Source organism: Nelumbo lutea, chromosome 7, assembly GCF_056320005.1.
Source record: "Nelumbo lutea isolate HS-2025 chromosome 7, American lotus-T2T, whole genome shotgun sequence".
In the NCBI taxonomy this organism is placed as follows: Eukaryota; Viridiplantae; Streptophyta; class Magnoliopsida; order Proteales; family Nelumbonaceae; genus Nelumbo; species Nelumbo lutea.
The window spans coordinates 29265540-29278260 of record NC_142690.1 but is presented as its reverse complement, the minus strand read 5'-3'; the positions used below and the strand labels follow the sequence as shown (position 1 = coordinate 29278260).

Below are 12721 nucleotides of genomic sequence, written 5' to 3'. Positions count from 1 at the left end.
ATATACCATTCAGCATGCATGTTAATTAAAAAAATAGCAATTCTCTTTATTAAGAACATAAAATTTCCTTTCGAAACATGGCAAATCATCAAATCTAGGACATAGTATCTGAAATAATATTAATTTCAATAATAAAACAAGCAATTAATAGAGCAAGTTCGTATCAAATTAAAAAATAAATAAGGCTATATTTTTATGGTAATATTTAAGATAGCAAGTCAAAGAGAAAAAGAACAAAACTGGAGGCATGTTTTATTTAATGTAAGAGCAAGGAGAATCGGAAAAGGAAAATGTTTTTATACATCCATTCTTTCTTTTTCTTTTTTCAAAAACCTTGGATCTTTTAAATTTCAATACTGGGACTCTAAAGCAAAGGTGCATACGAATAATATTTAGGGAAATTGTCTAAAAAGTTTTCAGCATTTCTCTTAAACTGACCACAACTTTTCAAAGTGTCTAAAACTCACCATGTCACTAACTTGATGTTAAACAGACTAACAGGTGTTAATATATTACCATTTTAACCTTCATAAAAAAATATAAAATATATACAAAATAAATTAACGGGTGTTAATATATTACCGTTTTAATATTTAGACATGAAAAAAGGAAAAAGTTCAAAAAAATATTTTTAAATTATAGAAACTATAGAAATTGAAAAACAAAATCAGAAAATAAAAATTGTAGAAAAAACACCAAATTTTATAGAAAAACACAGAAACTGTAAATAAAAAAAAATTACAGGAAAATTTATAGATTGTAGAAAAAAGAAAAATGTAAAAAAAAAAGCAGAAATTATAAAAAACATTGAAAATTATAAGAAAACACTAAAAATGCAAAAAAAAAAAAAGAAAAGTGAAAACTGAAAAGACCATTTTTCCTCTAATTCACCATTCAAGGGTAATTTGGTCATGAAAATTGTTATTTATGTTGACATGGACACCTCTGTTAAGAAGCATTAACGGTGCACTAATGGAAGGTGAGTTTTGGAAAATAAAAACTTACTGATATGGGGAGTTTTAGACATTTTGAAAAGTTGTGGTGAGTTTAAGAGAAATGTTGAAAACTCATGGTGAGCTTTAGACAATTTCCCATAATATTATAAAAAAGGTGCCCACCTTGTCATTTTTATTGGCTAGGTGGGCACCTAGTTGCCTAGACAGGTGCCTTATTGCCATAAGTCAAGGTATTCAGGCAAGGAGTCTAGCTGCCTAAGCGACACTCAGGCAACTCCTTGATAACTATTTAAAACTATCTAATTATTCAATGATATGGAAAAATATGGGAATTTCTCATGAAAACATATAATATGTATATAATACAGGATTTAATATTTTAATGCATACATACGTACATTTAAACATAAAATATTCCACTTTCATTTCATTTTTATAAATGATAATGCATTAAGCATGCATTCATTTTTAATGAAAATTTTACCATACCATATAATTTGTCATTGTTTCATTTTTTCTTTAAAGCAAATTATAAACACTGTTCCATGGTGCACCTTTTTACATATGTAATAGGATTTACTATGCCTACAACTAGCTATTTAGATCCATTTAACTTTCATCGTCTCAGTAATGCACTAGATTGGATGATTTGACTCTGTTCAAGAGAACTCATGGGCAAGTTCCTGCAAGGGAATACTGGAAAGAAGAGAATGAAAGACCAACCTCTATCTTTTGAAAGGTTGCTTATAAGCTCTTGGATGCCATCCTTGCCTAAGGTGTCTTTGAGGTATATAGCTGCAGCAGCCACCTCTTCTGGAGTGACTTTCCCATCAGAATCCCTGGCATCATATGGATGGATGGTGTCAATGAGTTTTGCCAAACTCTTTAATATTATGAAATATAATTAATGAATTGCATAAATATTGGATTGTTCATTCACAACATTTACAGATGGCAATCAAAATACTCAATCAACATGTCACATTGAGAAAATACAATAAATGAAGGCCAACAAATTCATCTGGGTCAAAATCAACCACATCATGAAATAAGAAGAAATCAATTGACAGTTGTATTCATACGATCGGGTTGAGTTTCAACCTAGGTAGAACAATCATGTCATGATATCAGGATACCCATACATGCTTAGTTGGCCAGTGTCAGACAAGAACAAGATATATATCCAATATGGCAATACTCCATGGAGACTTCGTAGGGTACAATGTACAGCATGAACAATAGTAGAATATCCAATTGATACAATTTTATCAAATCATTACAGTAGAAAACATGTACATTACAATAAGTTTAGATAAATTTGGCAAGAAACCAGTACTGTAAACAATTTTTGTTTTGATAAGTAAAAGAAAATTTTCATTAAAATAAAGAAAAGAAAGAATACATTCTGTATAGGTGATAAGGTGGCACCTAACCACAAAAAACAAAACTAAAACAGTACAAATTCAAAATTCCAGTTCACAATTTTGAAACCCCATCACCTCCCATAAGCTTTCTCCTAGATCCTCTTGGGCTGAGAAAACTCTGGCAATGCCAAGACCCAATCTGCAACAGATTTGCCAACAGCCGCAACCAGTTTATCCGGGTTCCATTCCTTGTCTTCGAAGATTCTTCTATTCCTTTCTTTCCAAATGTTTCCTCCCTTGATGCTTGGCCAAGTAGAGAAGATTTCTGCAGGTGTCCTTGGCTAGTAATTCCTATACTCCAAAAAGTGCCGAGAACAGATTCCACAAGAACCCAGAAATTTTGCATGAAAAGAGGTGGCTTCCTGATTCTTCATCCTCCTTACACATCATACACATGCTAGTCATGCTAAATCCTCTTGACTTCAAATGATCCACTGTCAACACACTATCCATAGCCACCAGCCATGCGAAAGCTTCCACCCTCTGGGGAATTGGATTACCCCATACCCATCTATTGCTTCAAAGTCCATTTGGTTCCTGCACAAGGCTGAATAGCATAATTTGACAGTAAACTTTTCATTTGAGCATTCTTTCCACCACAATTCATCCCTAGACTGAGCTGAGACTCCAATTTCCCCAGTAAATTTGAATACTCTTCCATCCCCTGTCAAGGAGTGACCTTCTGAACCTTGGGCACCATACTATCTGCTCTCCCGATTCTTTCATAACAGCTTAGAATATTCACTCCTGGTTCCGACAGCCTGACTAATCTTGGGCATACCTCACAGTCTTCCCACCCCACTTCAATCATCCTCCCAAAATCTTATTCTAGCTCCATTTCCAACTGTAAAGATTTTCAGAGTTCTAAACTCCTGATTAAAGTTCATTAGTACTTTCCACACACTCACACCATAAGAAGAGCTAACTTCCCTTGATTCCCACCCAAATCTAGTCACCCCATATTTGCTAACCACCACCCTCCTCTCCATAGGGAGTTTTCCTCCTTGACCCGAATCTCAATAACCATTTCCCAAGTAAAGCTTTGTTGAATAACACCACACCCTTACCCTAAGCCCCCTCCTTATTTGGGTCTACACACCGTATCCCATTTAACCAAATGAAACTTTTTGCCCCTCCCTCCCCCCACCCCTTCCCATAAAAATCCCTCTGAATCTTTTCCATTCTCTCTGCAATTTTTTGTGGAACCCTCAGCAATGATAAATAATATGTGGGCAGACTTGATAACACACTTCTTATAAGGGTTTCTCTTCCCCCAAGGATAAGTATCTCGCCTTCTCACCCATCCAACCTCCTCTCTATTCTTTCAATGACTGAATTCCAGATTGTGATGTAAGTAGAATTGCCCCCAACCAGTAAACCCAAATAGGAAAATGGGTTTTCCCTATTCTGCACTCTCACTGAGGTATCCAAAAAAAAGGCATCATCAGCATATTGTAAATGAGAAATAACAGGCCCCTCCACTCTCACCTTAAATTCTTCAATCAACCCCAGCTGCAAACTTCTCTCCAGCAACAGATTCAGCACCTCCATGCAAAATCCAGTTTCTCCACCTTTTTCCCCTCATCCCATCAATCTTTGAATCTCGTCTAAGAAACTCCATTCTACATGGTCATAGGCTTTTTCAATATCAGTTTCACACCAAACCTGCTCTACCACTTCCAACTCTTGAATGAATATGTTCACTAGCCACTAAAACCCCATCTAATATCTGTTTCCCTTCCACAAATGTCATTGAGTCTCCCCCACCACTTCATGGATCACTTTTTTAAGCCTCTTATATAAGACCTTCCAAAAAGCTTATATAGACGGCTGTTAAGGCTAGTCGGTCTAAAGTCTTTCAGCTAGAATGCTCCTTCCTTCTTTGGGATTAATGACAAAAAGGTAGCATTTGCCATTTTCTCCTTGAAATTCTTTAAACATTTGAATAAAATCTTCCTCAATAATGTTCCAAACGATCTTCATGAAAGAAAAATTAAACCCATGTGGCCCCAGAGACTTATCTTCATTTATGTCTCTCAATGTTCCCTTGATTTCCTCTACCTCAAAGTCTCTTTCAATCCAATTAACTGAGAATTCACGTAATTTTTTAGGAGTCACTTCCCCGAGTGATGCCCAACTCCAAGTTCTTGATGTGAAGAGCCATTCATAGTAACCCACTACCTTCTCCTGAATCCCCCCCCCCAAGAATCCACCACCTCATCCCCCACCTGAATTCCTTGTACTTAGATTTGCCCTCCTCACATTCGTGTATGCATGGAAAAAAGCAGTATTTTTATCACCAGCTTTCAACCATGGCATCCTTGACTTTTGTCTCCAACTTTCTTCTTCCCTCGGAATTAATCTTTCCAGCTCAGCTTGTAATCTTCCTCTCTCCTCCCTTGCCTTTCTCGACAAATCATTTTTTCAAGCACCTCCCTCTTCTTGTTCCTTACTTCTCCAAATACATACTTATTCCAACTTCTTAGTTCCTTCAGCAACTGAAATTTTCTAATCAATCTGAAACCTGTCGTACCAGCTACATTCATCCCTTCCCACTTCCTTCTTACCCAATCTGAAAGGTCTGGGTGATCAAGCCACATGTTTCCAAATTTGAACAGCTTAGCACCATTAACCACCATAGACTAACTTAGGAGAATTGGTTTATGATCTGACATGAAGGAAGGTAATGTTTCTTGGATAACTTCCACCACATTTTTCTCCCAATCCCTTGAAAAGAGAAATCTACCAAGCCTTCTCAAAATGGGTGAGCATTGCCCATTTATCCAAGTATATTTGCTACCACTTAATTGTGGATCAATCAAACCATTCCTTATAATGAACTGACCAAATCTTTTCATCCCCACATTTTCTCTCCCCTCTCTTCCTCCCTTCATTTCCCCCACTCTCCTTACTACATTAAAATCCCCCCCCAAAACACCAAGGACCTTCCCACTCTTGCCTCAGACCCACCAGCTCCCTCCAGAATTCCACCCTTTCCCCTTCTTCATTCATCCTATACATGTTTGAAAGACCCCACCTCCACCATCCCTCCACCCCTTCTTCCCCCAATTTTCATCAATATCCTCAGATCCCAAATAATTACCCCCCCCCAAGATAATCCCTCAAGCTCCAATTACAGTCAATCCCCACTATCGGGGCCCCATATTTCACTTTTCATGGTTGTATCAAATTTCTCTAGCTTTATTTCCTGTAACATTACTACTTTTGGATTAAATTTTCTCACCACACTCCCTACTAGCACCCTTCTTCGACCATCTCTTAGACTTCATCATGTTCCAAGATAGCAACCTCATTTCTGCCTCACCCTTCACTACCCTTCTGTCACAAACTTCCACGCACCCCTTCACACTTCTTCAACCCAATCGTCTTCCTTCTCTTCTCCTTCTTCCCGTTCATCTCCTTCCTCCCCAATGTTTTTTTTTTCTTGTTCTTTTCTTCTCCTCTGCTTTTCTCAAACTGTTTTTCCCTTCTGACCACCCTTTTCCCCTCCCAAAAAGAACAAATTGTAAATCTTTCCTACCTCCACCTGTCTCTCCACTACCGTCTTAATTTCCACTCTCTTCTTCCCTAGGCCTCCTTTCTAGTATCTCCCCCCCATCACCCACAACCACTCTCTACTCCCACCACTATAAATTTTGAAACTTCCTTTTTCTTTTAACCCTCCCTCCTCTTTCTCCTTCCTCTTCGATCCCTACTCCCTCCTCCTCCCTTATCCTATTAACATCTTCCCTTATTTTTTACTCTGAGAGAGTGGTCGAACTTACCTCCTTATTCAAATAAGCGACAATCTCTAGAACTCTTGAATCAACCTCCACAACTTCCTTATTTCCTATTGTCAGTGATAACTCCACCTTATCGTTACTTTCTTCCTCCCTAACTTTGAACTCTTGTCAGTCTCCCTACTTCATCTTCGCTATCTTGTTCCTAACATGGAACTTGTGACTGTAAGGTGATTTGGCTCGAATGGCTATCAATCCTACCATGGTTGAGTTGTGATCTTATGCCTTCCACATGGCATCGTGTGCTGACAAGCCTTTCCGCTTCTAATCACATGCTAACTTTCTCCTCTTCCCTTCTTGCACATCTTCGCCCTAATCTATTGTGGTTGTCTTCTTCCCTCCTTCATATCTTGTTGTCACCCAAACCCAGTTGTCGGCCTAGCTTCCCAAGGCTAAGATTTTCCTTCTACCATCTCTTCTTCTTACATTCAATCCCTAATTCAGTTTTCCAAAAATACCCCTTCACCTACCACCATTTGTTCCAGTTAGACTTCTTAAAAGCCATACCACAATTCTTCTTCTTCCTCATCCCAACTCTTCAATTCCCTCTCCTCTCTTGTTTCCTCCAGTCCTCTACCTTTACTCTTACATAATCTCCCCCTTCCCCTACCTCCCTTCCTACTTCTAATTTCTGCTTTTCTATCAACACCCCCTCTCTCCTAAAAGAGTTCCATCTTCCTCGTCTAATATTATTCTTAGGTCATATTTCTCTCTAACAAACTTAAAGGTCATGTTGTAGGGGACAGCAAAGGTATCCTCCATCTCTATCAGGATCCTTGCCATGTCCAGATTCTCCAAAGATCATCACACTTCAAGAAGTTTCCACACCTATTGCCCATCTCTTCAAATGTTAGGATGCTCCACGCATGTAATGGAATACTGATGACCCCAATCTAAACTACCCTTCTCTTCCTATCTCCAAAGACTACACTTGCCACCAGGAACCACTAGTCAAGACACAGATCAAGTCTACTCTTCCTTAAGTTTTCATACTTCATTATGCACTCAGCCGCATGCCTATCATGAAACATTAAGAGTAGCAGTCCCCCGTTCACCTTTCTAACCCCATAACCTTCTCTCTCCCCCATTCTATCCCCCGCCCAGGTTTTAACTTTCTCAATCTCCATCTCTTCCCCTACTATCCTACCTACCAAACTAGCATACAAAAGTCTCATCCTTTCCTACAGCTTGTCGACTTGCCTCACGTCTATGGACACCTCCATTATTAAACCTGCTCTTTCAACCTCAACTTCATAAAATCAAAGATATTTGGTGAAATTTCCCCAAAATTGCATTTTTCTAGGTGGTGATGATATTAAAAATTTCAAGAATCTTTTTTCCTAATATCTCTGATGTTTTGCCGATATGTTAGCGATATTTTGGATTTCATTGATAGACTATGTATTTGAGGTTTAGAAGATGAGGAAATCAAACAAAGATAGAAAAATATTTTGGAAATTATTAAATAAACAATAGGGAGAACGTGTTAATGGAGGAGAATCTAGCAAACTAGTAGTGTTAAAAATAATGCATATCTTCGTAGAGTTAAACTTACTAAAGGAAAGAGGAAAATAAGATTAAGGGAAAGACGTTAGGACCTGATGGGATTCCAAAAGCATGGTGTCTAATAAGATAGCGAAAGAAAAGAATGATGCATGATGATTAGAGAAACAACAGTATGGTGTCCATATTTAAGAACAAAAGTGATATACAAGGTTGTAATAACTATCGAGGGATTAAACTTATGAACCACACTATGAAGCTTTGGGAGAGAACACTTGAACAAACATTAAGACTTGAAACAAGTGATCAAAGAACCAATTTGGCTTTTTGCTAGGGAGATCAACCATGGAAGCTATATTTCTTTTGAGATGATTGATAAAAAAGTTCAAGAAGAAGAAGAAAGACCTTCATATGGTGTTCATTGATGTAGAAAAGGCATACGAAAGGGTTCCTACAAAGATAATATGGTGGGTCTTTAAGAAGAAAGGGATTCAAAATAGGTACAAAAACCTAATTAAGGATATGTACGAGGGGGCAACAACTAATGTTAGAACACTATTGGGAGAGACTTCGGATTTTACAATCACTATGGGTCTTCACCAAGGTTCAGCACATTGTCCTTATCTATTTGCATTAATCATAGATGAATTGACTAAAAATATTCATGAGGAAGTTCCATGGTGCATGCTTTTACGGATGGCATTATTTTAATCGATGAAACTAATGAAGGATTAAATGCAAAATTAAGCTTATGGACAAATGTCTTAGAAAGAAGAGGCTTTAAAATAAGTGGGACTAAAACAAAGTATATAACATGTAAATTTAGTAATAATAGGAGTGTGAATCAAGATACAAGTAGGACTGGAGACCAAGAGATAACTCAATGTGACAATTTCCGATACCTTCGTTTAATAATTCATAACAAGGAAGAGATTGAGGAGAACGTCACCCAAAGAATTAGAGCAGGATGGGGAAAATGGAGGGGTGCATTTGGACTTTTATGTGGTAGATGAACACCACGTAAATTTAAAGGAAAATTCTATAAAACAGTTTTGAGGCCAGCTGTGTTGTATGGAGCGAAGTGTTAGGCAATCAAGAGACAACATGTCCAGAAAATGAATGTGATAGAAATGCGGATGCTAAGATGGATGAGTGGGAAAACTAGAAAGGATATGACTAAGAATGAAGTTACCCGTAGGAACCTAGGAGTAGCTCCAATAGATGATAAAATGAGAAAGTAGATTAAGATGGTTTAGGCACGTGCATAGAAGACCGCCAACTGCGCCAGTTAGAAGAAGTGATTTGTTACACATTGAAGAGGCTAAAAGAGCTCAGGGTGGACCAAAAAGAACAAGGGTAGAAAGTAGTAAAAAGTGATTTAAGCATAATAATTTAACAGTGGATATGGCGTTGAATAGAACGGATTGGCAAAACAAGATTAATGTAGCCGACCCCATATAGATGGGATAAGGCATGGATGATGGATGATATCTTAACTAATCCAGGCTGTTCATTTTCATGGGGTCTGTTGGAGATAACTCTCCATCTAATGGCTCTAATCAGTCTTAAGTCTCAACTAATCCAGATCTTAAGGAGAAAGACCTTGTTGTTTGGACAAAACAGACTGGGCTGTTTGGGAGTTTTTCCACATGACATGTTATCTCACTCAATCCTTTGTTTGTCTTTTTGACTAAAGGAAGATTGGTTAAAATTATCCTTTACCCACACCCATGGTAACATGTCATGCGTAGGAAGCACTCAAACTGTTAAACAACCAAGCATTTCCCGATCTTAAGAGCATCTGATCAATGTTATAATATTCTCTTATCCTTTTAAGATTACCGTTTAATCTGCTGTAACAGTTATATATAATAACTCAGTTTATAAATACAAACTCAAATGCATTGACAATATTATCAAGTGTGCAACACTTTGTTTTTGTAATAAATAAAACAAGAAAGTTTATTCATGGAAAAGAAAAGATTACAATTTGAGGTGATAAGTTATCACCCCAAACTCCCAAAGAAGAAAAGCTTACCACCCTCCAATCAACTTTTCAAGTACAAATTTGAGACCCTGCCTAGCCTTTTCAATACATAAAAACCCTCTCCACATGCCTCTCACAACCACCCACCAGTTCAAAACTTGCACAGTTGCACCCGACACCCAAAAACCAAACCCTTCCCCCATACACCTTAGAGTGTTTTGTTGGCATCTCGCTTGGAGAGCCTCCAGGCATACGCCTCCCATGCTTTTTAAAACACCGTTTCCAAAAAACCTCCATCAATGGAATAATTACTCAATAATCCTTTAGCCTCTCACAATCTTGGCCCCAACCTATTAGTGGAGCCTCTTTCACTATACCAGCTACCTCAATCCTTTATATCAATCCATTATCCTCCACCCCTACAATAGGAAAGGAGTTATTGATTGAACCATTTCCCTTCTTGAGATTCCAACACTGTCCTCTAGAAAAATCTTGTCTTCAACGGTTCAACCATGCCTTCAGATTATTTGTGGTATTTTCCTATAAGAATATAGTAACCACCCACTCCCACTTACCATTCTCCCTCATGCTTTCTCTCAATCAATGTTTCTTGATAATGGAGCCTTCTCTTCCTTTCGAAGCCTTAAACCTCAACCCCTTCAACAATTTATTTTGCCTAAACCCCAGGCTCTTCTTCCCCTTCACCAAAATTCGAGCTGGATCTCCCAGGTCTATTAGCTCACCAAATAACCTCCCCTCACGTGGAGCTTTAAAGCTGAACTCATTTGGCTCACTTTCTCTAGGCTAAAATCCACCCCATGAGGTTGGCCCTTCCTGCCCATAACACCCTTATTTCCCCTCACTTGACTAGTTGAAAGATCGCACATATCTCCACATCACCAAGTCTATAAGTTTTTAGCCTCTCCCTCTTTTAGAATTGTTTCTTCATCTTGAATTTCCAGCTTCCAACCTATTGACCTTGTATTGCCAGCATTCAAAGAAACTGCAATACCATTAGTCAACAGCTGGAGAAAGGAACTGCCACACACCAACCTATATTCTCATTCTAAGCACATCACTTCTACTAGCTCCATGTCTTTTACTCTTCCCAGGTTTTGATTACAAATTTTTAGGAAAAGGTTGCAATCGTTTGAACTGGCTGCTTGCAACCTGCATGTAGCATCTCTCCACTTTTTCATCTTCCTCTCCGCATGCTTCCCCCATAGCTCAGCTTCGATGGAGGTCACCATCCACACAGAATAAGAGATACCATTTGCCAGGATCTCAACCTTTCTTGGAATGTCATTTGGCTTTATTGCATTTGGCAATAAGGCAGTAGAGTGCAGGTCTACCCTGAAAACACCATCTAGTTGTCCATTGCAAACCAAAGCAATTGAGTAAAAAAAGAATCCTGCTTCCAAAGATGAAATGACAGACCATACCTCACATCACCACACCATCTTCTAAGATAAAATGTTTTGAGTTAGATAAAGGACACTACCTGGAAACTGTAAAAACCTCAACCTCAAACTGAAAGTTCACCGCTGCAACTTTTACTTTATCGTCCATCAGCTCAAATAGTGACTTATGTTTCTCAAATGGAATGAGTATCACTGTGCCCTTCAGCTTTTCAAACCCTTTATTAAAATATTGGCTACTTTCCTCCAATCATTTACCACTTCCTTGGCTTCAATCACCAATTTGTCAACTGTTCCTCCTTCCCAGCATTAATCGCCTTCTTGCATTTACTATTTACATTTTATGCTGTCAGTAAATCTGATACAGGGGCCTCTTCTCTTAAAATGCAAATCTATTTTCTTCTCAACCTTTTTGGGCTTTTGAATTACTTTAACCAAGTGTACAATGAAGTCTTGTAAAACGATGGAGCTTACTCCCTTCAGGGAAGCAGACTAACTGTTTTCTAAAACATCCTTTTTCTTTCTTCCATCTTCATATTCTTCATACTTTTTAAAATTTTCTATCCTCTGAAAAAGACTTGCCTCATCCAAAAGCACAATTGCCATCTTTCTTAGGGCCATCTTCCCTTCAATCTCAACTCTTCAAACAGCAAGTGTTTTGCTTCAATATTCACCACTTTCTCCATGTTGCTGTGTCCATCTTCACCACTCCACAATGTGAACTTATCAATAATCTCGGTTTCCAGTCAGATCATAGTCAAGTGTTATACACTTTCATTGGCAAAAGAAGATAAGATCTATGAATTGGCTCATGAAGATATTTTGTTTCCTTTTTTTCCTGGGGGAGGGGGTTGTCCGTGGTATCATTGTCACCTGGTTGTGGCTCCAAATTGAAAGTCCAGATTAATGACCAGTAACCTATCTGACAACTAATACTAACTCCTTGCTGAAAGTGGAAAGTCATCATATTCTAGCTGAACATTATAAAAAGAAAAAAAGAAACCGAGTTTTAGTTATTTGCAAGATAGCAATATCATCATTCTTAGATATAATAATTCAGTCTTTACATTTCTCAAAAAAAAAAAAAAAAAATAGAATTCAGTCTCTACCAATAGAAATGGCCCTCAGTACAGGAATAAAAATCAAAAAGTATATGGAAATGCCCCAAGAGCACTAACCTGTCAAGTAGTCGCCAACGGTCACCAATTTTAGCATCAACATCATCAATTTCCTTCTCAAGCTTTTGAAGCATGGCATCAACCTGAAGTTCAAGACAAGGTAAATGGTACATAAAAGGAATATCATAACGCACAAGGTAAATCGCTAATGTGCATGTAGAAATAAAAGTGGAGAATGCAAATAAGTTCAGACAATTTCTTACCCTGTCTATAAGAGCTGAAGAAATCTTGTCACCAGCAGCCCTTTCAGCAGCATGGTCACTATCCTCCCTGGCAGCTTGGTATGCCCTTTTAGCCTCTTCTTCTCCATCTGTGCCCTCTTTCTCCACCATGCTATTATATAGTTCTATCTGCAAGGGACATCATGGCATTAACAAAATAGAAGTTCTTAGAAAATACAAACGGGTAATCAATATTTCAGAATGGAAAAAAGGATATTACTAGAACAGTAAATG

The 12721-nt window shown here is 38.0% G+C and overlaps 1 protein-coding gene across 1 annotated transcript in view; it reads right to left on the bottom strand.

Annotated features, from left to right (window-relative positions):
• LOC148845916 (uncharacterized) overlaps positions 1 to 12721 on the bottom strand; it is a 42521-nt gene that overhangs the window by 1193 nt on the left and 28607 nt on the right. Inside the window, exons 12-14 of the mRNA XM_088954376.1 lie at positions 12470 to 12616; positions 12267 to 12349; positions 1680 to 1795 (exon numbers count right to left, since the gene is read on the bottom strand). Of these exons, the coding sequence (XP_088810502.1) occupies positions 1680 to 1795; positions 12267 to 12349; positions 12470 to 12616 (346 nt within the window). The remainder of the gene's footprint in view (positions 1 to 1679; positions 1796 to 12266; positions 12350 to 12469; positions 12617 to 12721) is intronic.